The sequence below is a fragment of the Microcaecilia unicolor genome, chromosome 2, assembly GCF_901765095.1.
Source record: "Microcaecilia unicolor chromosome 2, aMicUni1.1, whole genome shotgun sequence".
In the NCBI taxonomy this organism is placed as follows: domain Eukaryota; kingdom Metazoa; phylum Chordata; class Amphibia; order Gymnophiona; family Siphonopidae; genus Microcaecilia; species Microcaecilia unicolor.
The window spans coordinates 44805941-44830832 of record NC_044032.1 but is presented as its reverse complement, the minus strand read 5'-3'; the positions used below and the strand labels follow the sequence as shown (position 1 = coordinate 44830832).

Below are 24892 nucleotides of genomic sequence, written 5' to 3'. Positions count from 1 at the left end.
GCCATGTCCCTCCCATGGCCCTTCCCCATATTTGCCTCTCTCATGGCCATGCCCCACTCATGAGCCTCCCATGGCCACGCCCCCTTTTCAGATTCACACACTAGAATTTACACATGCATTTTTATAGAATATGCCTAGCAAGATGCATTCATAAATTCTAATTGTTGCCAATTAGCGTTAATTGATTGTTAGCACCCAATTATCAGTGCTAATTGGTTTGTTATGCAATGAAATTGTGCACAGAAATTTATAGAATGCAGGAGTTGGTGTGCAAAGTCGTACGTAGAAGTTATAGAATACTGTCAGTTATGTGTAACAATATGATAATTACCTGCTAATTGGTGTTAATGACCAATTATTGACTATAATTGGTGTTAATTGAACTAATTGGTATTAATTATCAGTTACACATGTAACTGAATTTAGATGGGATACTAAAAATTGAACGTGCAAAACTTATGCTGCCAATATTCAAAGCAATTTAAACATCCTGGAGGAGCTCCTAGCTGTTTAAATCACTGTTCTGTGGCTAACCATGAATTTTCAGTGGCACTAACTGGTTAGTGCCACTGAATATTTGTGGTTAGCGTCTGAGCTGAAACAAGTTAGCTTATGGGCATTCTAGGGCAGAGTTGGCCCTTATGCAGTTAAGTGCCAGTAGTCGGCCCTTAACTGCATAAGATAACCACTCAGATTGGGCCAAATAAAAAGCAGTCCTACCTTAAAGCGGTTCAGCATATGCAATTAATGGCTGAATATACTTAACTGCATAAGCTTTAGCGGCCAGCATACAATGGATGTTCACTGCCAGTATCCAGACATGGCCCAGCATTGAAGATCTGGGAATATAGCCAGCAGCGGACATAAAAATGCTGACCGCCATCAGCTGAATATCTACCCCATAGTGTGCAATTGCAAGGGTGTGTGGATGTGAGAGGGTCATAGACAGGTCAGGGGTGTGTCTAGCACTTGTATGTATAGGTTAAACATGCTTAGTTGCCTACAGGTAACAGTGTAACTCTGGACTTATGCCTGTATTCTTTAATGGCGATTGCTCACACAATTGCTGTTGTAGAATTTGCGATTAGCACACTTATAAGGGTCCCTTTTACCAAGCTGCAGCAAAAGAGGGCCAGCATTGGCATCAGTGCATGTTTTACACGCGTGCCAAGGCCCCCTTTTACGGCAGCTGGTAAAAGAGCAGGTCTCGCTTTCCTGCAGGAAATGGCTGGGTGGCAAGTAAGACACCGGTGTTTTACACTGTACCTAAGATTCACAAAAGATTGCAGGACCCCCCGGGGCGTCCCATTGTGTCTCTTAGAGATACGGTGTTATAGCCCTTGTCACATTTTCTTGACCTTCATTTACAGCCATCGGTTACCCAGGCCAGATCTTATATCAAGGACACTTCTCATTTTTTATGTGTCCTTACTCAAGTGGGTCCAGTGACTTTGGAGATGATGTTAGTAACGATGGACTTGGAGTCGTTGTATTCTAATATCCCTCAGCCAGCAGCCTTGCAGATAGTGTTTGATACATTACAGAAAAGATCATCCTTGACGCGTGTTTCTACTACTTTCTTGATGGAAATCGCCCAGTTCGTTCTTTTGAAAAATTATTTTTTGTTTGAGTCCACGTATTATGCTCAACACCATGTGGTCGCAATGGGATCAGCAGCGGCACCCAGCATTGCTAATTTGTATGTGAGTGCATTCGAGGAAAAACACCTTTACAAGTCAGAGTGGTTTCAACATGTGAAGATTTGGCATCGTTTTATAGACGATGTCTTTTGTATTTGGACGGCATCTCAGAGCGCTTTACAGCAGTTTGTAACATGGTTAAACACTCTTGATAATAATCTTAGATTCACTATGCAAAGCAGCAGTGAGAACATATCGTTTCTGGATACCTGGGTATATAAGGACAACCAGGAGATTGCTGTTACAGTATTTAGAAAACCTACTGACCGCAATTCCTTGTTGCAATATAATAGCCATCATCCATATCGCATGAAAAAATCTCTACCAATTGGACACTTTTTGCGTTTACGTCGCATTTGTTCATCAGATGTTGCATTTTGACAACAATCGAAGGTGTTGACCAGTCGGTTGTTAGAGAGAGGTTATCCAGAATGGAGTATACATCGAGCATACAAAAGGGCATGGTTTGCTCAATGTCCATTATTGTTGCAAGAAAAGTCGGCTGAAGTAATGGATAAGTTTGTATGCGTTCTTACATACACGGACTTGGCAGCTCAGATTTCGAAGATTATTAACCAATATTGGGAAATGTTGTCTTTGCTGGAACCTTTTTCACAGCATCCTTGTATAGCATATAAAAGAGGTCAGAATTTACGGGACAAATTAGTACATACTGTATCTTCCAGTAATGAATCCCCTCTACAATCAGGAGTGGGTCATCAATCATGTGGCCATTGTCAGTTTTGTGCACAGACCATATCGAGAAGTCCTATGATTGAGAAATTCGTCCACCCTCAGAGGGCTTCCTAATAGGGGGCGCCTTGCTTGGGTGAGTTTATATTTCTGAGGACATCTCAATTAATTTAAAATATTATAGAGTTATATATTGGTCACCCAGAACCATACTAGGTCAATCTTTTCACTATTAGGGCTCCTGGAGTATGCTTAGGGATAAGCATATTTGAGTTTGCATACTTCAAAAATGTATTCGAGGGGGTCTTTTTTCTATTGGGTGGCAAGTAAAGTACTTGCTGCGCGGCCATTTCAGGGGGGGGGGGCCCTTACCACCAACTATTGAGGTGGCGGTAAGGGCTCCCGAGCTAACCCAGCAGTAACTGGTCAGCGTGCAGCACTTCCCGATTACCGCCAGGTACAGTCCAGCAATAGAAAAGTAAATAAATTTTTGTAGCGCCAGAAATGATGGCGCGGTAAGGATGGGAAGTACCGCCGGGCTGCTGTGGTAACCTGGCAGTACTTCTGTTAGAGCAAGCGGTAAGCCCGCATGGCAACCCAGAACTACCACCTGCCCAACACAGCATCCGATGGTAGTTCTGCCTCGAGCACGCACCATTTCTGATGCAATAAAAAAACTTTTACTGCAGCGCTAACCTGGCGGTAGCTCCACACACTGGCCAGTTACCACCGTATTACTGTTTTTATGGCAGATTTAAAGTTCTTAATAGATAATTCTGCACGGATGTTCAGGGGGAGGGAATTCCCAAAGAAAAAAGCATGGAATCTGCATTGTACCTTAAAGAGGACCAGTTCAGTTGAAGACAGGGATCATGTTACCGTAACCATCTGATGATCCCCACTGTGTTGTTGAACATTTTCCTGGACATAAAAACATGACTTTTCCACCAAGCATTCAACCCTACATAAGATTTCAGAGAAACATGACAGCTGGGTCCATTGCTTTCCCTTGCCTCCCTCGTGTCTCCACTGATCTTTCTGACTCTGTCATTCTTTCTTCTCTTTTTTCCTTTTAGCTGAGTTTGATCATGTCTTGGGGGGGGGGGGGGGGTGATGTTCTTTCCTATCAGTTATTGTGGTTCCTGTCCTCCTGTGGAAGTTTGTTTTCAGATTGTAAATAACTTAGATATGCGAGTTAGTTTAGGTGGAATAGTAAGTTCAATAAACCATAAACCAATAGAAATGCTAAAACTTTATCCCTTCTTCCCCAAAAGCAGGAAGATATGGTAACAGGGGTAATTCTCTACAGATTGCCTATACAGGTTAATTCTCTACAGATTGCCTATAGATAGATGCCAGGGTTAAGGGGTCCTTTTACCAAGCTGTTGCTAAAATGGCCTCACGGTAGCGGTGGGGGCCATTTTCCCCACGTGCCAGGGCCCTTTTTCCTGCAGCAGGTATAAAGCCCCCTTAAAAAAAATGGCCATTGAGGTGGTGGTAAGGGCTCCTGCAGTAACACAGTGGTAACTGGGCAGTGTGTGGAGCTACAGCCAGGTTAGCGCTGCAGTAAAAGTTTTTTATTGCATCAGAAATGGTGCGTGTTCGAGGCAGAACTACCATCGGATGCTATGTTGGGCAGGTGGTAGTTCTGGGTTGCCACACGGGCTTACCGCTCGCTATAACAGAAGTACTGCCAGGCTACCACAGCAGCCCGGCGGTACTTCCCATCCTTATCGCGCCATCATTAAGCCTTTAAACTATTGCACTGACTGGATTATTTATAGTCTCAGTTAGCATTGCAATCTATTCTGTTCAAAGTGTAAAAATCAGGGATTTTTTTATCTCATGAAATTAGTTAAAAAAAAAAATATACTAGTAAACAATTATTTTTAGAAGTTGCCCCTGTTTTCTGGAATGCCTTACCTCTTAATTTGCACTCACAGTATGATTTACTTCGATTTAAAAAATTATTCAAAATGTTATTATTTCAAAAGATTGTTGAGAATTGAAAGTTTAAGGGCCCTGTTTACAAAGGTGTACTAGACAGCTGTTTTAGGTTTCAAAACAAAATAATAGACTGACCTTCTCCTCTTTACTTTTAGCATACATAAGAAACTGTAGGGATCTGATTCATTAGGCTTTGAGATCCGTTCACACAGAAAGCAGATGCGCATGGGCTGTGCCTGCAAGAGCTGCCCCCTCCTCCTGTTTTCAAGAGACAACTGTGTGAGATCATGCCCTGCAGCAAACACACACACACACATGCCCATATCCTGGTCTGTGAATTCTAAAACACAGGGATAGTATGAGCAGAAAAAGTGCTTTTTTATAGAGGGTTTGCCTGTGTAAGATCAAAACAGCCTGTAGCCCAGCTAAATTTTTCTGCAGTCCCTCCAAAAGAAAATCCCCTTTCCAACTCATCTCTCAAGATAGTATGCTTGTTGCAGTTGTCTCTTGAAAACAGGAGGTGGGGGGCAGCTCTTGCAAGCACAGTCCATGGTCTTCTGCCCCCCTGTGTGACCAGATCTCAAAGCCTAATGAGTCAGACCCCTATGGTTTCTTATATAAACTAAAGGAGGAAGGTCGATCTATTCTTTTGTTTTGAAACCTAAAATGGCTGTCATTCAATAAAAAAGCTTTAAAAGTAAGCACAAGGTATCCTTTTGAAATAAAAAAAATTATAAGAAAAAGAAAATAAAGTGTCCATTTTCTTTCCTGTGAGAAAAAAAGGTTAAGCTGAGCATGCGCAACAAAATTCTGCCAAGGCTGTAGGGGGCGTTGTCAGGGGTTTTTTAATGTCACTTCCCATCACATGACCCCATCCAAGATGGAGGCTACTAGTGGAAACAGGAAGTGGCGTGATACATACAGTAGTGGCCACCATCTTGAAAAGGGGCATGACAGTGATGTCTTCCTCTGACATCACCAAAAGGGGTATGGTTTGGGGCAGTACTATACAAAAATGGGCAGTGTTTGGGGTGGGGCTATGTTTGTTTGTTTGTTTGTTTGTTGCATTTGTATCCCACATTTTCCCACCTTTTTGCAATAAGGTGGGCCAAGTGGCATAGTTTTGTGAAAGGGGTGGGGCTTGGATGGGGTCAAGTCATCATATCTGGCAATGCCATCCAAGGGGATGGGGAGTGGGTGTGGCTTGGGCATGGCTTAGGCTGTGATATCAACAAAGGGGTGGGGGAGTGGACATGTCCTCACTACTGATTGGCTGAAACCCCAGAAGTGGGCATGTCACCTGTCAAAATAAATTAATTTTGACAAATGCAGGTGAGATACACAACTTATGAGGTTCTGAATGAAAGAAGATCAGCATTACACTACAGCAGTGGCTAGTTTATCAGTGTTGTATTCTCAGTGTGCTTTTTCTAGCAAAAAAGGTACTGGTACTCAAATGCTAGGCCACTCTTCAGGAATGGGGTGATCACTGAGAGACCCACCCCACAATAGCCAGGCCCCCTGCAACCAGTCACAGAATCTATGACAAGACAGAATTGGTATGTAGAGCTTGAGCTCTATCATTAAAACTTGGGGGCCCATGGGTCAATTTTAGCAGACAATGGAAAAGGTGCCGGTACTCAGTACCCTTAAGTACCCCCTCAAAAAAAGCCCTGTGTATTCTGGAGTTCCTCTGGGGAAGACTGCAGACTAGTGGTTTCAGTACTTTACTTGATAATGGGAAATGGAGACAGGAGTCATGTCAGTTGACTGGTGTTTAGCACACTGTGACAAGCCTCTTCACGTCAACAGGTTTGAACGGGGACAGACGGACACCTTTGTTATGGAAGTGGCTGATATCGCTCCCCTCAAGAAGTTAAGAGTTCGGATTGATGGGAAAGGGAATCGCCCGGAATGGTTTCTAGAAACAGTAAGGAAGTGCACCATGATATTTTTGCTAGCTTTGATGCCAGAGTCATTTTTATACTTAGGCGAAGAATAAAAGAAGTCTTTTTAATATAAATAACCTCCTACTTGATTGCTTTCACAGGTTTATACAGTATTTGTTTTCCTTATTTTCATTTCAACTTTAAGCTCTTTCTTTTTTTTTCTTTTCAAATTTTTTTGTTATTTTTAGTTTCCAGTCAAACAAACGAATAACAAACAAGAAGTTCACCGTGCTCAGGGATTCAGGCTTATGTATGTAGTTCCCTTTATGCAGTTGAGTAGGATTCAGCCTACATACAGTACCTAAGGGCTGTCTTGTTCTAGGCACCTAAATTATGAAATTTGCTTCTGAATGCACTAGGGGAGATGTCTGACATTAAAGTCTTTTTTTTACAGAGTCTAAAGACATCTATTTATGCAAGCATCTAATGCAGTGATTCCCAAACCTGGTCTTGGAGGCACCTCAAGCCAGTCAGGTTTTCAGAATATCCACAATGAATATTCATGAGAGAGATTTGCATGCACTGCCTCCACTGCATGCAAATCTCTCTCATGAATATTCATTGTGGATATCCTGAAAACCTGACTGGCTGGGTTGCCTCCAGGACCAGGTTTGGGAACCACTGATCTGATGTATAATGCCACACTATTCCACACTATTAGTGGTGCTTGGTTGTACTGAAATATCAGGAAATTGTAAAAGACTCTCCCACTGATTTTCAGTGCTATTTAACCGGCCAGGAATGCACCTAAGTAGTAAGTGGTCTATGTTAAGTCTCAGGCCAAGATGCACTAAAGTCGTCATTACAGCCGTTCCGTACTGAATTCCATAGCGAATCGGTAGGGAACAGCTATGCATCAAGGAAAGGGAATGCAAATGAGCTACTCGTTGTAGCTCACTTGTATTCTCTATTCCTTCTTAAAACAGTCGGAGAATCGGCCGGTGAAGCATGCGCAGAGCAGCAAAGCGTTATGCTGGCTGCTCTGCGCATGCCAAATACGCCTTTATAATACGTTTTTATTATTGCGGGGGAGGACGTGTTTTTTTTTTAAGCGAAGCTTTATTTAAAAAATCACAGGCTCCAATGCTGCTTCTGCTAATGTGTTGACTGAATTTCACTCATAGCAAGGAAGTGCAGTTTGGAAGTTGTTGGTTCATGAATTGCAGAATAACAAATGTTCAAATAAATAAATAAATAAAAACCTGGAGAAAATAATAAATAACTCCAATTTTGTTAAAATTGGAGTTATTTATTATTTTCTCCCCGTTTTTATTTATTGGAACATTTGTTATTCTGCAATTCATGAACCAACAACTTCCAAACTGCATTTCCTTGCTATGAGTGAAATCAGAGTTGTTAACTGGGATTTGAACCCACCACCTCTGGATTACAAAACCAGTACTCTAACCACTCGCCACAGCTCTATTTGTTTGGATATCCCTCCCTTACTTCCAGGTCTCTCAGCTGAGTGAAGCACGGGCAAAAAGGACGTTTTTATTATTGCGGGGGAGGACGCACAAAATGGACTTTTTTTTTAAGCGAAGCTTTATTTAAAAAATCAAACAGGCTCCGATGCTGCAGGCTCTTTTTTGGACATCATTCAACCCCGGAATAATAAAAACATCCTTTTTGCCCGTGCTTCACTCAGCTGAGAAGTCTCTGAGCCAATCACAGCGTGTTTAGCTCAGCTAAATGCACTGGGATTGGCTCAGAGACATCCAATGTTTGTTTGTTTTTACATTTTAATAATTTTTCCAATCCCACGCAGCCCCAACGAGAGGTACAGACCTCTCGTTAGATTTTCCAGCGTTTTCCAGCATTAAGGCAATCGGAATAGGTTAGTGCATCTCATTACAATAGGGTTTCTACACGATTTGCTCATCTTCATTCCGTTTTCATTAGCTGCTACCGTCGTCGGAAAAAAAGTGTTTAGTGCATGCCAGGGTTTACCGCTTGCTCGTTAATGGCTCGTTATTGGCTCGTAAAGTTTAGTGCATCTGGCCCTCAGTAGGTACCATACTAATGGCAATATTAACGTATGGCCTATAATAAAACAATTCTGAGAATGTCCCTTCTTGATGCAGTGTTAGTTTTGGGCAGTATGTATCAGTCACTGCTTGCTGCAGGCGAAGATATGTTATTTACAAGATATGCAGGAGAGACAATTGTTGGGAGTTTTCAGTTGGTGGGGCTTGGGAATCCCTGCCAGCCGCATCATAGGTATGCTACTACTGGGTGGGCCTGAACCCTAAGTGGGTGGGCTTGGGCCCACCCGGGCCCACCCTTGGCTACGCAACTGTGTCAGTGCATTAGCTGATTAGTAGTAGTAGTAGTAGTGATTAGCGTGTCCATGCCTATTCTCCATCCCCAAATCAAATCCCAGTCTTTGGTAACCAACAATAATATAGCAAACTAGAACCAAGACTGAAAATGCTGCTTGACCAACAAGGCTAACAGCACTACAAACGCTTAATTATAGCTAGCGATATCTTTTAATTTTTTTATTTTTTCTTCTTATTAAAGAGTGCCCTCAGCAAAAACCACTTTTTTTTAGGCCATGCATTTCTTTGCCCAGTGGTATAGCATTTCTTTCATCGGGCTTCTCTTTATTTACTGTATATGTGTGCTATTGCCTATCTGAACAGTGCTATTCCTTAAATAAATAAATCAAAACGTGAACTTATCTCTGAACGTTTTCTACAACGTGCACAGTGTCTCTCCTCGCTTGTCACTTCACTCTCCTCCGCCACTGTCTCTGACCGATTAATTGGCTTCCCCTGAAAACGCCCGACACCGCGGGTTTCAAAAAAGTCTTTCATCGGGGACTTGGGTTAAAGCCGTACTGGAACTTGGTGTGAAGCCATCTTTTCTTCAACAATGCGTGCTGAAGGCACTCTAATAAGAAGAAAAAGAATAAGAAGAAAAAAGAAAACGATATCGCTAGCTATAATTAAGCGTTTGTAGTGCTGTTAGCCTTGTTGGTCAAGCAGCATTTTCAGTCTTGGTTCTAGTTTGCTATATTCTCCATCCCCGGCATGCCCCCTCCCAAAAATATAAGAAAGAATAAATACTGCGCACTTAGGGGCTCATTTTCAAAGCACTTAGACTTACAAAGTTCCATAGGTTACTATCCACCTTATAATTGAAAGAGAAAAACGCCTAGATTTCGACCCAAATCGGGAGATAGACGTTTATCTCACAAAAACGAATAAATCGGTATAATGGAAAGCCGATTTTGGACGTTTTCAACTGCACTCCATCGCGGAAGCGTACAAAGTTGACGGGGCGTGTCGGAGGCGTGGCGAAGGTGGAACTGGAGCGTGGTTATCGGCCGAGGAGAGATGGGCGCCTTTCGCCGATAATGGAAAAAAAGTATGCGTTTGTAGCTAGAATTTAGGGCACTTTTCCTGGACCCTGTTTTTTCACGAAGGCGGCCCCAAAAAGTGCCCTAAATGACCAGATTACCCCCAGAGGGAATCGGGGATGACCTCCCCTGACTCCCCCAGAGGTCACTAACCCCCTCCCACCACAAAAAATGATGTTTCACAACTTTTTATTTTCACCCTCAAATGTCATACCCACCTCCCTGGCAGCAGTATGCAGGTCCCTGGAGCAGTTGTTAGGGGGTGCAGTGGACTTCAGGCAGGTGGACCCAGGCCCACCCCCCCCTACCTGTTACAATTGTGCTGCTTAATGCTTATTAGTTGTCCAACCCCCCCCAAACCCACTGTACCCACATGTAGGTGCCCCTCTTCACCCCTTAGGGCTATAATAATGGTGTAGACTTGTGGGCAGTGAGTTTTGAGGGGGATTTGGGGGGCTCAACACACAAGGGAAGGGTGCTATGCACCTGGGCGCTCTTTTACCTTTTTTTTTGTTTTTGTAAAAGTGCCCCCTAGGGTGCCCGGTTGGTGTCCTGGCATGTGAGGGGGACCAGTGCACTACGAATCCTGGCCCCTCCCACGAACAAATGCCTTGGATTTATTCGTTTTTGACCTGGGCGCTTTCATTTTCCATTATCACTGAAAAACAAAAACGCCCAGCTCACAAATTGTCGAATAAAACATGGACGTCTATTTTTTTTCGAAAATACGGTTCGGTCCGCCCCTTCACGGACCCGTTCTCGGAGATAAACGCCCATGGAGATAGACGTTTTCGTTCAATTATGCCCCTCCACGGAACTTTGTCCCTATGGAACTTTGGGAGGCTAAGTGCTTTGAAAATAAGCCTCTAAATTAGTGTACACAGATGGTAACACTAATACAGAATGCTTTAGTGTGTCCTGCGTTAGGTCATTTTTCCTGTGTTTTATTTGTAGCATTTATACCCCGCTCTTTCCCGCTCGATAGCAGGTTCAGTGCAGCTTACAATGTAAGGGTACAACGTGTTAGGCGTAGGTGTGCATTAGTGTCTAATGCCTTTTAGTAGATGGGGCCCCTTAGTTACATATTTCTGCTAGATCCCACGTTTGTGCCAGGCAGTTAGCATTCACTTTATGACCCACAATACAGTGGCACCATATTTGAGCAGATTATATTCATTTTGCAGAGCTTAATTTCAACATCTAATAACTGCTTAATAAGTAGAAATATGAAATGTCCATTTCTGCAAAATGGGATTTCCATAATGCACTTTTATTGTACTATGCCATGATCAGGTCTTTCAGAAGTGGTCTCCTATCCTCTTGCATTTTCAGCTGACTGTTTGATAAAGCAGTGTTGTTACCATGGCAGTCCACTTGAATATGTAGAAATAAAAATCAGAAAAAAAAAATTGCAGGTGATTCAGCATGACTATGGTGACCCAAAATCTATGCCAGCTAAATGAATCAGAACAGATGTCGCCTCCTGTGCCACCAAGCAAACTCTACTTGTCATATGTTCATTCCAGAGTCTGTCCCACACCTAGTAGTTAGTGTGAAGGATTTAATAAGTTCATATCTCCTGGGCGGTCTCAGAATTTGTCTTTTGAAAAGGGAGGAGGTGTGACATTTTTGACTTTATATTTTCAAGTCAGGTGGAAAAAGATGAGACATGAGAGCTGGAAAAGCATTTCAGGGAGATCTCTTGGTCTTGTGGCACTGCTTCTATATGATATTAGACTGAATGATCTCCCTCTCTCTCACACTCCTTAACCTTTTATTTCTGAAGTAAATTATGCAAGGGATTTAATCCCCCCAAAGTGTAGTATAGCAGGTACGCTTCTTGCTTGGCTAATTCAGTTTTCATAAAATGTGGATGAGATGTTTCAAAATACAGACAAACCATATTCCCTTTAGTTATTAGCATGATTTTTTTGGCCACAATCCCTTCTTTTACGTCCAGCTTATTCTGAACCAGTCATGAACAACTGCCCACTGACTTTTTTCCTGATTTTCTAATGGAACCTTCAACTGTTTTTAATATGATTATTAAGGTTCCATTCTATGTGGATAGCAATGGTCTCTAATGGTTCTATAAAATACTAGACTTTGATTTGGGAATGTCCCCATCATTTCCAGAACAAGGGGAGCGCTTTCCTGACCAGTGAACTAAGGATTGGAGGAGACTTCTTTTGGAGAAAACCGGTGACTCGCATAAAACTAGGGTTACCATATTTTGTCCTCTGAAAAAGAGGACACATGTCGCGCCCCCCTGCCCTGCCCACACCACGCCCCTTTGGCATCCTCGCCCCGCCCTTTCTCGCTCTCACCCCGTCCCCTGTCACATATTCCCCTCCCCCATCACCTCCCCTCCCCCGGGTCACATATTCCCCTCCCCCCCCCATCACCTCCCCTCCCCTTACTTACTATCTACTGCCCTGGTGGTTTAGTGACCTCTTCGGGGCAGGAAAGAGCCCCCTCTGTCCTGCCCGGAGCGCTGTCCTTGCCCTGCATCCTGTTGCTGTGACGGTCTTGGGATTCAAAATGGCCGCCGAGAGTTGAAGCCTCGCGAGGCCGCTTCAACTCTCGGTGGCCATTTTGAATCCCGAGACCGTCACAGCAACAGGATGCAGGGCAAGGGCAGCACTCTGGGCAAGAAACAGGGCCTCTTTCCTGTCCTGAAGAGGTCACTAGACCACCAGGGCAGTAGATAGTAAGTAAACGAAGGGAAGGGAAGGGGAGGCTAGCATAGGTCCGCCTGCCCACCTGTTTGTCCAGAAATCCAGACAAACGAGCAGACTGGCAAAACCCGCCCGGATGTCCAGACATGTCCTCAAAAAGAGGACATGTCCGGGTAAATCTGGACGTATGGTAACCCTACATAAAATCCCAACCTTTCTTTGTCTTTGGCTCTTGTTTCCACAACCATCATACAGCAGACTGAGGAAGGGGTCTTTGCCACATGCTTCCCTGGCCATTGCATTGCTGAATAAAGGAAAGAAGGTCTTTGGCTAACCCAGCATTGAACGTTTCCGCGACAGATTGCAGTTGAAGACACCCAAAATCGGCTTTCGATTATACCGATTTGGGCGCCCACGGGAGAAAGGTGCCCATCTCCCGATTTGGGTCGAAATCTGGGCGCCCATCACTTTCGAAAATAAGGCGGTTCGTATACTACTTAAAATGACAGTGTAGGATATAAGCAAAGATGGAACATATAGATAAGTAAGATAGTAAGAGGAGAAAATATGGAGACTAAATTTAAAGAAAGTTGCACATGAGGTCAGAGAGGTGATTAGATATTATCTCAGCTAGGGTAGGAGTCCTGTTGCAGTATGTGCAATTTTCTATTTTCTACCACGAGGGTGTTCTGACGATAATCAGCAGCGCATCCACATTTCCACGTGCTGCCTGATTACCGCACTAGTGCGCGAGCCCCGACTGCATTCTACATAGGTGGCAGTAAGGGCTCAGGCAGTAAATAGCTAATTTTAATATTAGCACATGGCCATTTACTGCCCCGTTTTAAAAAAAAAGGCCTTTTTCCTGCCGTGGTAAAAAAAATAGCCCAGTGCGCACCAATTTCACATGCCAAAACTAGCGCAGGCCACTTTTTACCGTGGTTTAGTGAAAGGGCCTCTCGGTTAGGAAACATGACCCCAGGCAAAAAGATTGAGCATGGCCTTCTAATGGCTACCTTGTTTCAGATTGCTCTTCAAATCATTATGCTACCCTGATGCATGTGTGTTTATGAATAAAATTCATGCCGGGCTTTGTGTTACTTCAGTTAGGGCCCCTTTTACCAAGGTGCGGCAAAAGAGAGTTTTTGACGCACTCCGAGGCTCCCTTTTACCACAGCTGGTAAAAGGTAGGTCTTTCTTTTTTTGAGGAAATGGCCGTGCGGCAAGTGAAACACTTGCCACGCAGCCATTTTGGGTGGAAGCCCTTACTGCCACTCATTGAGGTGGCGGTAAGGGCTCCTGTGCTAACCCGGCAGTAACCAGTGCACAACACTGCCCGATTACCTCCAGGTACACTATTTTTGTAGCGCCGGTTATGACGGCATGCTGGGGGTGGCGATACTTCCTTTTTAGCAAGTGGTAAGCCTGTATTGGGCTTACCGCCGCTTTGTAAAAGGGGCCCCATGGGAATTAGGAAAATTAACATGAGATCAGCAAACTATGTACCCCTCTCCAGCTGCTGAATACCGAGTATTTCTTTATATTAAAAAAATAGCTATTATTAATGTATTACAACCTGTTTTTGCATTAAGTAGAACGTAGGACTTTCATGCTCAGCTCTCAGTAAGGTTTAAGTACGGTATTTAGTAAACCCAATTATTTTAATTAAGATCCCTGAGAATTTTTTTGTGACATGACTGTTGGATTCCTGTCCATTTTTCTTTTTATTACTACATAATGCAGTCTATAATGAAGCGCTTGTGGGAGCAGTGCTAAAAGCTTACAAAATGCTATAATGGCTGACAGATGGCTCCCAGTCAGAGTGGGCTAGCCTGGTAAAATGAGAAACTAGTTCAAGCCGTCAACCCTATCATTAGCCAGTTGTTGCACTTTCTACACAGCCCTTCCTGTTTTTACTGTTCTGGGAAAAGGTCATAAAGAATTTTTTTTTTTAATCTTGTTGGCTTCTTGCAGACAGCTGCCTCCGAACAATTCATACTTCTTCAGCTTGCCAGACAGGCGGTAGCCGTAAATTCAAAAAAAAAAAAGCAGTAGAAATGTAAAAGCAAGTCTTCCATAGTAACACGGAGATGACAGCAGGAAAACTATTGTCTACCCATTTATTCCCAACCATAGTGCAAATAGAGTTGTTGTTATTGTAACTTCTTGATGTGGGATCCCTCACCTGGCACCAGTGGCGTACCAAGGGGGGGGGGGCGGTGGGGGCGGTCCGCCCCGGGTGCACACCGTTGGGGGGTGCCGCGGCGCGCGCCTGCTCTGAGTTCGCTGACTTCGCGCGTTTGCTGCAGCTCCCTCTGCCCTGGAACAGGTTACTTCCTGTTCCAGGTCAGAGGGAGCTGCAGTGAATGCGCAAAGCCAGGGAACTCTGAGCAGGCGCGCGCTGCGGCACCCCCCCCCCAGCGGCGTGAACCCGGGGGGGGGGGGTGCTGCACCCGGGGGGGGCGGGGCACTGCCCCGGGTGTCCGCCCCCCCTAGGAACGCCACTGCCTGGCACTCTTCACTCTTTGGGGAGACCAGGGGCACGTACACCCTCAGACCTGTACTACCATCCTTGGGATTACAGGGTTCTGGGATGGGACCAGTTTGGGTCTAGGAGGATGTTGACCCCTGGGATCACTTACTTCCAGTTCCGTAAGTGTACGGTCCAGTATATTGAAAGTCTTTAAGTAGCCAAGGCAAAAAGAATCAATAAAGATGCAGAGTGTAAAATAGTAAACAATACAAATCACGTTTTCTCATTGCCTTACTCTGGGGTAGAGCAACTCCTCCTCTCCTCTTACTGATATTGTCCACCTCAGTTGAGGACACCAGTATTCTCAAATCTCTCTTTTCATTTCTTCTCCCTTGGAGGCAGACCAGAGGTATAAACTACAGGCACTCCTCTTTGAACCCTGGGCCCTCCTCAATCAAAGTCTTGTCAGATAATACAGATTCTGGATACTGGTCTCAAATGTGGAGCAGGCACTTCTTCCCTGTAGACGTTTGATCCTCTTTGTCTTAGCTCCTGGGGTTGTTCTCTGGATCCTCCTCATCGTTTCCAAGATCAATGGAAACCTTTCCGAGGTCTCCTTAGTGTACCTAAGCAATATGGTGGTGCTGATATAGTTAGCCAGCTTTTGAATATATAGGACTCAATTCCGTAAATGGTGCCCCCAAAAAAACATGCGCTAAGCGCTATTCTATAAACGGCGCTCCATGTCGGGTGCTGTTTACAGAATAGCTCTTAGCACTGAGATCCTTGCCCAATTTCGGGACCGAGGATTTACACCAACTGAACCCTGGGGTAAATCCTGCACCTAAATTAGGCGCAGATCTCTCAAATTCTATAATGCTGTGTGCAAATCCTAGAAATGCCCATAACCCACCCATTCCCCTCCAAATAGCTCTTTAAGCTGTGGCCCAAAAGCATTGGGCTGGCGCTTTGAGACCCCATGCCCCCAGGCAGCAAAATAACTCTAGCTAAATGCTGGGGTTAATTTATAGGCATTACCAGTAGTTCCCAAACCTGGTCCTGAAGGCACCTCAGCAAGTCAGATTTTTAGGAAATTCACAATGAATATTCATGGGAGATATTTGCATGCACTGCCTTCACTGCATGCAGACCTATCTGATGAATATTCATTGTGGATATACTGAAAACCTGACTGGCTGGGGTGCCTCCAGGACCACGGTCTCATTACCTCTCGCCTTGACTACTGCAACCTACTCCTCACTGGCCTCCCACTTAACCATCTATCCCCCCTTCAATCCGTTCAGAACTCTGCTGCATGTCTTATATTCTGCCTGAACCAATATACTCATATCACCCCTCTCCTCAGGTCACTTCACTGGCTTCCGATCAGATACCGTATACAGTTCAAGCTTCTCCTTCTTACCTACAAATGCACTCAGTCTGCAGCCCCTCACTACCTCTCTACCCTCATCGCCCCTTACGTTCCCACCCAAAACCTCCGCTCACAAGACAAATCCCTCCTCTCAGTACCCTTCTCCACCACCGCCAACTCCAGGCTCCGCCCATTCTGCCTCGCCTCACCCTATGCTTGGAATAAACTTCCTGAGCCCTTACGCCAAGCCCCCTCCCTACCCATCTTCAAATCCTTGCTCAAAGCCCACCTCTTCAATGTCGCCTTCAGCACCTAACCTTTATACCTCTATTCAGGAAATCTAGACTGCCCCATTTTGACTGCTCCTACTTGACTGACTGTACATTTGTCCTTTAGATTGTAAGCTCTGTGAGTAGGGACTGTCCTTCTATGTTAAATTGTACAGCGCTGCATAACCCTAGTAGCGCTTTAGAAATGTTAAGTAGTAGTAGTAGGTTTGGGAACCATTGGGCTTTATTGTGGCTGCACACTACAAGCTATGGTACAGTATTTGCATAGTAATGAGATGATTTACATGAATTTGCATGTTTTGCATCTCATCATGTAACCCAGGGTGACTTAAATAATGCAGTGTCAGAGCAAGATAACCTGCATTAGTGACCTTTAAGTCATGTGAAGGGGCAAATAACACCAGTTATTGCCTTAACACGGCTTGATAACTTCCCCTCTAAATGCCCCTTGACTGCCCTTCTAGTTCCGTAACTTTGAGAACATGACTCATATCAGTACATTGTGAAACCTGTAGATTAGCTTTGACTTCCACGCTACAAAGTAGAATTATCTAACCTTTCTCTAATGACCTGGAATTAGCACAGAAGTAGGTGGTCATTGCAGCCAGTTCTGAAAGTGTTATATAAATCATAAATATTAGTGTTAATATTCTTATCTAGTTTTGTCTCAGCAAAAAAAATTCTCCATATATCGCTCATTTGTTTTTCCCCAGATCACCATGAAAAACTTGTCTACCCATGAGGAGGCCACATTCACGTACAATGAATGGCTGTCTAAGACTCGAGGGGCAAAGAAATTGTTAACATGTGAGATGACAGCAGTGATAGACGAGGAGGAAATGATGGAGAGCACGATCTACACCATCAATGTTAAAACCACTGACCTTTCAGGTTAGCTGCAACCTTGCTGTCTTTAGTTCCAGCATCAGCTATTTTCTTCCTTTTCTCCTAAATTCGGTTTCTTCCTTACTTGTTAGCTTTATCAGCTGTAACCCTTGCTTTTATTTTATTTTTTTTCATTTAAGAGGGTCAATATACCCATTGATTTCTGCACGTATGGCTGCTAACTCTTCAAGCCCCTTCTCCCCCCCCCCCCCCCCCCACCCCAGCTACTTGGGAGTCAAGACACTATTACTTTATTTCTTTATGTTAACTATTTCCTTTGTTAACTATTTTCAAGATTTTATCTCTATATTCAAAGTCACCATACCTGGTTTCTCAGTTTTCAGTGGATTAAATTACCTTTGATGAACCTTACATTAAATATAAAGTAGGGCTAGACCAGGGGCGTAGCCAGACATCCAATTTTGGGTGGGCCTGGGCCCAAGATGGGTGGGCAGAAGAACCCCGCCCCATCCCACAGGTGATTTGGTCTCTCCTCTCGCCTACATGCTGTATGGTCTTTCAAACATCCCCCCTCTCCCGCATACCTTGTACTACTACTACTACTACTATTAAACATTTCTATAGCACTACTAGACTTATGCAGCGCTGTACAAATGAACATGAAAAGACAGTCCCTGCTCAACAGAGCTTACAATCTAAATTGGACAGACGAACAGACAGCTAGGGGTGGGGAAATTGCAGTGGCAGGGGTGATAAGTGAGGGTGTTGAGTAAGAGAGTCATGGTTAGGAGTCGAAAGCAGTAGCAAAGAGGTGGGCTTTAAGCCTAGACTTGAAGACAGCCAGAGACTGAGCCTGACGTACTGGCTCAGGGAGTCTATTCCAGGCATAGGGAGCAGCAAGATAGAAGGAACGGAGCCGAGAGTTAGCAGTGGGGGAGAAGGGGGACGACAGGAGACATTTACCCAGCGAATGGAGTTCACAGAGAGGAGTGTAGGGAGAGATGAGAGCGGAAAGGTACTGAGGAGCTGCGGAGTGGATGCACTTGTAGGTCAAAAGGAGAAGTTTGAACCGTATGCGGAAGCGGATAGGGAGCCAGTGAAGCGACTTGAGGAGAGGGCTAATGTGAGTATAGCGACTCTGGCGGAATATAAGACGTGCAGCAGAGTTTTGGACAGATTGAAGAGGAGATAGATGGCTGAGCGGGAGACCAGTGAGAAGCAAATTGCAGTAGTCTAGGCGAGAGGTGATAAGGGTGTGGGTAAGGGTTTTGGTAGCGTCCTCGGAGAGGAAAGGGTGAATTTTGTTAATATTATAGAGAAAGAAATGACAGGTTTTGGCAATCTGCTGAATATGAGCAGAAAAGGAGAGAGCGGAGTCAAAGATGACTCCAAGGTTGCGCGCAGACGGGACAGGGAGGATGAGAGTGTTATCTACCGAAATAGAGAAAGGGGGGAGAGGAGAGGCAGGTTTAGGGGGAAAGAGGAGAAGCTCGGTTTTGGTCACACTGTTCCTGTTTGCTCAACTTCCTGTTTCGCACAGGTGGGAATACGTTAGAGGGAAGGCTGTGGGGCCGTTGTGAATAGTATATATCAGTTGCTGCTGCTGCAGGCAAAGATCTGCTATTTACAAGGTATGAAGGATCTGCTATTTACAAGGTATGAAGGAGGAACAGTCGTTGGGAGTTTTCAGCTGGTGGGGCTTCGGAATCCCTGCCAGTCACATCATAGGTGTGCTGCTACTGGGTGGGCCTGAGCCCAAAGTGGGTGGGCCTAGGCCCACCTGGGCCCACCCTTGGCTACGCCACTGCTGGGCTCAAAGGCTCACGAACAGATTAACACTCCTGTTACTCCAAGCCAGGCTCATTTTGGCATCCTGATACATATAGATTGCTTGCTGTTTTACAATGGATTTTCTTTTTTATAAAATTATTGTATTTTATGATTGTGTAAGATTTCCTGGTTTTCAATAATCTTTTGATGTATATTTGGCAAATGCAAATTAAAAAAAAAAAATAGTGCCTCAAGGAGGCCAGCCTCCAATAAAATCTTACTTTTTCAAAGCTGTCATATGTTCTCGGCAAAGGGTTTCTTTGCATTCCATTGAGAGAGTGAAATGTATTACAGTAATCACTTAACATTATGGCTTGAGTCTTCTGTTCTAGAATACCACCCCATAATACTTTGGGACTGTTTTCTGTGTCTTCACCCCACCCCACCCCCTTCCTTCCAATACTCATACTTACAGTTGAAGCGCAACAGGCATTTCCAAAATGATACATTGATATAGTGCTAAAAATTGCAAGGTCATGCATTTGGGCTGCAAAACCCCAAGGGCATAGGCGGTCGGTGGCCAAACTGTTTGGGGAGGCTAAAGGGGGCGGGGTTATGGGTGGTGCCAGGGGTGGAGCTTAAATCCATAATTGTCTGATAACACACAGAAAAAAAATAAATAAAAATAAAAGTCACAATTAATACCTTTTATTAAATTTAGATATTAGCTATGTATCATATGTCAAAGAATAAAGTGGTTGCTCAAAGCATTTACTAACCACAATCGCTCAACTGCAAAACATTATGCACAACTTTGTGCAAAAACACACTCAGAACCTTACTGTACCATAAATATTACACTGGGCAGAATCTAATACACCAATATACCACCCATATGGAAAACGCAGACCGTCAACAATATGAAACAAGGGATCATAATATCATGATACGTGTAGAGCCACAAAACACCCTAATTAATGTGGGATAAAATGCCATAAATAAGTAAATAAATATAAACTTTTAATGTTGAGCACCTGATTCTGAAAGTGGACATATTCCAAACACTATAATGAAAATAAAATGATCTTTTCTACCTTTGTTGTCTGGTGACTTTGTTTTTCTGATCATACTTGCTCAGTATCCGATTCTGCTGCTATCTGTCCTCTTAACTCCGTTTCCAGGGCTTCCTTTCCATTTATTTCTTCACTTTCCGCCTTTCTTCTTCATTTCTTGTCCTACATCCGTAAGTAAAAGCTGGGTCCTCCGCAGACTTGACTGTCCAGTGGATCCATCTTCTGCCTATTTTCTCCATCCATGTGCAGTTTTTCTCTCTTCCTTTTCCCTCATCTCATCTCCTTCCTCACTCTTCCCTCCCCTCCATCCACCCATGTCCAACAACCTTCCTTATGTACAGTGCAAAATATACAGATAGCAGATTTTAATTCCCAAAGCTGACAAATTTCAATCAATAAATGGAAAATAAAATTATTTTTCTACCTTTATGCCTGGTAATGCTATTTTTCTAAGCATAGTAGTCTCATTCTCTCTCTGTATCCCTTAGATCACTGTCCAGGGCCTCCTGTTCATTTGCCATGTTATATTTTCTCAATTTCTTCCACTCAGTCATTGATTTTTTTTTTTTCATGCTCATCTTCCCCCAATACATTTTTTGCCTCTCAAACTTTATCCCTCTTTCTCATCCTCCAGTCTTCCAGCTCCCTCTTTTTACTGCTTCTATCTAGCTCTGCATCTCTTTCCCCACCCATTTCTAACATCTCCCCTCGCTCCTCTTTCCTTTCCATTGATGCCAAGCATCTCTCCTTTCTTCCCTTCTTTCTTGCCCAGCATCTCTTCCTGGTTTTCTCTTCCACCTTCCTTCCTAACCAGCAATGCCAGCATCTCCCTGATTTCTCTTTCCACCTTCCCTCCTCTCCAGCACCACCCCCTGATCTTTCCTCCCACCTTCACTCCTCTGTGCCCAGCATGTCACCCTAATCACCCTTTTTCTACCCTCCTCCATGCCCAGCATGAACCCCCCATTTCCTCACATTTGTCCATGCCCAGCATGTCCCACAATCTCCATTTCCTTCTTCCTTTTTCCCAATCTTTCCTCCCACCTTCCTCTGTATCCAGAATGTCTCACTCTGATCTCCCATTTCCACTTTCCTTCTTGCCCACATGCCCAGTATGTTCCATTAATCTCCTTTTCCACCTTTCTCCATGCACAAAATGTCCCTCAATCTCGCTTCTACTGTCCTCCAGCTCTGAGCTTGCAGCGACTCTTCTCTCCCCTGCCATCCGTGGCTTTCGCTCCCCCCCCCCAATCCACCCCTTGTTATTAAAGCCTGAGGCTGAGGCGTTCTCCTCCGATGCGGCGATGCACATAGCCAGCCTGATTCTGCCTGCGTCGGAGCCTCTCTCTCTCAGACGCGTCCCGCCTCTGCGTACGACAGGAAGTTGAATTCGAGGAAGCGGGATGCGTCTGAGAGAAAGAGGCTCCGACGCAGGCAGAATCAGGCTGGCTGTATGCATCGCCGGCATCAGAGGGAGAACGCCTCAGACCGACTGGAGACGGAGTGACCACGCCAGGCGAATGGATGGGTGAGTGAGAGCGGGAGGTGGGAGGAGGCAGACACCGCCGGTCACTGCAGCATTTTTCTCTTTTAAAGAGCAGCCAAGGGAAGTCCACGATTGGGCTGGGGAGGCTTAGCCTCCCCAAGCCTCTTATACGGGGCACCTATGCCCAAGGGAGCAATATAGTTTAGGGGGTGAAGTACTTTTGTGCATGAAAGAGGAGCAGGACTTCAGTGTGATCATATGTGATGATCTTAAGGTGGTCAAACAGGTAGAAAAGGCAACAGCAAAAGCTAGAAAGATGCTTGGGTGCATAGAGAAAGAAATGGCCAGCAGGAAAAGGAGGTGGCAATTCCCCTGTATTAGACTCTGGGGAGACCTCATTTACAGTACTGCGCACAATTCAAAAAGATATAAACAGGATGGAGTCAGTCCAGTGGTCAACTACTAAAATGGTAAGTGATCTTCATAAAGTGTATGGGGTCAGACTCTATGTGTATAATTTTGAAGAAAGGCAGAAAGAGGAGATACAGTGGGGGAAATAAGTATTTGATCCCTTGCTGATTTTGTAAGTTTGCCCACTGACAAAGACATGAGCAGCCCATAATTGAAGGGTAGGTTATTGGTAACAGTGAGAGATAGCACATCACAAATTAAATCCGGAAAATCACATTGTGGAAAGTATATGAATTTATTTGCATTCTGCAGAGGGAAATAAGTATTTGATCCCCCACCAACCAGTAAGAGATCTGGCCCCTACAGACCAGGTAGATGCTCCAAATCAACTCGTTACCTGCATGACAGACAGCTGTCGGCAATGGTCACCTGTATGAAAGACACCTGTCCACAGACTCAGTGAATCAGTCAGACTCTAACCTCTACAAAATGGCCAAGAGCAAGGAGCTGTCTAAGGATGTCAGGGACAAGATCATACACCTGCACAAGGCTGGAATGGGCTACAAAACCATCAGTAAGACGCTGGGCGAGAAGGAGACAACTGTTGGTGCCATAGTAAGAAAATGGAAGAAGTACAAAATGACTGTCAATCGACAAAGATCTGGGGCTCCACGCAAAATCTCACCTCGTGGGGTATCCTTGATCATGAGGAAGGTTAGAAATCAGCCTACAACTACAAGGGGGGAACTTGTCAATGATCTCAAGGCAGCTGGGACCACTGTCACCACGAAAACCATTGGTAACACATTACGACATAACGGATTGCAATCCTGCAGTGCCCGCAAGGTCCCCCTGCTCCGGAAGGCACATGTGACGGCCCGTCTGAAGTTTGCCAGTGAACACCTGGATGATGCCGAGAGTGATTGGGAGAAGGTGCTGTGGTCAGATGAGACAAAATTGAGCTCTTTGGCATGAACTCAACTCGCCGTGTTTGGAGGAAGAGAAATGCTGCCTATGACCCAAAGAACACCGTCCCCACTGTCAAGCATGGAGGTGGAAATGTTATGTTTTGGGGGTGTTTCTCTGCTAAGGGCACAGGACTACTTCACCGCATCAATGGGAGAATGGATGGGGCCATGTACCGTACAATTCTGAGTGACAACCTCCTTCCCTCCGCCAGGGCCTTAAAAATGGGTCGTGGCTGGGTCTTCCAGCACGACAATGACCCAAAACATACAGCCAAGGCAACAAAGGAGTGGCTCAGGAAGAAGCACATTAGGGTCATGGAGTGGCCTAGCCAGTCACCAGACCTTAATCCCATTGAAAACTTATGGAGGGAGCTGAAGCTGCGAGTTGCCAAGCGACAGCCCAGAACTCTTAATGATTTAGAGATGATCTGCAAAGAGGAGTGGACCAAAATTCCTCCTGACATGTGTGCAAACCTCATCATCAACTACAGAAGACGTCTGACCGCTGTGCTTGCCAACAAGGGTTTTGCCACCAAGTATTAGGTCTTGTTTGCCAGAGGGATTAAATACTTATTTCCCTCTGCAGAATGCAAATAAATTCATATACTTTCCACAATGTGATTTTCCGGATTTAATTTGTGATGTGCTATCTCTCACTGTTACCAATAACCTACCCTTCAATTATGGGCTGCTCATGTCTTTGTCAGTGGGCAAACTTACAAAATCAGCAAGGGATCAAATACTTATTTCCCCCACTGTATATGATAGAGATGTTTAAATACCTCCATGGCATAAATGAACAGGAGGTGAGTCTCTCAATCGAAAGGAAGCTCTGAAATGAAGGTGCATAGAACGAAAGTGAAAGAGGACAGACTCAGGAGTAACCTGAAGAAATACTTCTTCACAAAAAGAGTAGTAGATGTGTGCTGGGCAGACTTATACGGTCTGTGCTGGGGCTGGTGGTTGGGCGGCGGGGATAGTGCTGGGCAGACTTATACGGTCTGTGCCAGAGCCGGTGGTGGGAGGCAGGGATAGTGCTGGGCAGACTTATACGGTCTGTGCCAGAGCTGGTGGTGGGAGGCGGGACTGGTAGTTGGGAGATGGGGATAGTGCTGGGCAGACTTATAGGGTCTGTGCCAGAGCTGGTGGTTGGGAGGCGGGGTTGGTGGTTGGGAGGCGGGGATAGGGCTGGCCAGACTTATACGGTCTGTGCACTGAAGAGGACAGTACAAATAAAAAAGTAGCACATTTGAATTTATCTTCTTGGGCAGACTGGATGGACCGTGCAGGTCTTTTTCTGCCATCGTCTACTATGTTTACTACTGGTGGAGGTGGTGGAGACAAAGACTGTATCTGAATTCAAGAAAGCTTGGGGCAAGTACATAGGATCTCTAAAGGAGAGAAAGGGACAGTGGATGGTATGGATGGGCAGACTGAATAGACCATATGGTCTTTATCTGCCTTCATTTTTCTCTGTTTCTAGATTATTTTGGGTGAACAGGATATTTTCTGTAGAAGATGTATCTCCACATGTTAACAATGATGTTTATGAGACATATTTCACTGTAATATGTTCATGTTTGTCATTTACACATGAAAGCAAGTGGGCTTGAAAACCTTTGACTTTTATTATTCCAGGGGCTGGTACAGATGCCAATGTTTTCCTGATTATCTTTGGAGAGAATGGGGACAGTGGGACCCTGGCTTTGAAAGAGTCTGATAACTCCAACAAATTTGAAAGGAACCAGATGGATGTCTTCAAGTTCCCTGACATGCTGAGCCTTGGGGACCTCTGCAAGGTGCGAATATGGCACGACAACAAAGGTAACCAGATTCAGTGTAATGGCAGGGGTCCAGCTGTGCAGTGGGTAT

At 44.7% G+C, this 24892-nt stretch overlaps 1 protein-coding gene across 1 annotated transcript in view; it reads left to right on the top strand.

The window, feature by feature from the left end:
• Positions 1-24892, top strand: part of LOXHD1 (lipoxygenase homology domains 1) — a 439720-nt gene that overhangs the window by 365081 nt on the left and 49747 nt on the right. Inside the window, exons 40-42 of the mRNA XM_030192909.1 lie at positions 6153-6270; positions 17180-17357; positions 24659-24844. Of these exons, the coding sequence (XP_030048769.1) occupies positions 6153-6270; positions 17180-17357; positions 24659-24844 (482 nt within the window). The remainder of the gene's footprint in view (positions 1-6152; positions 6271-17179; positions 17358-24658; positions 24845-24892) is intronic.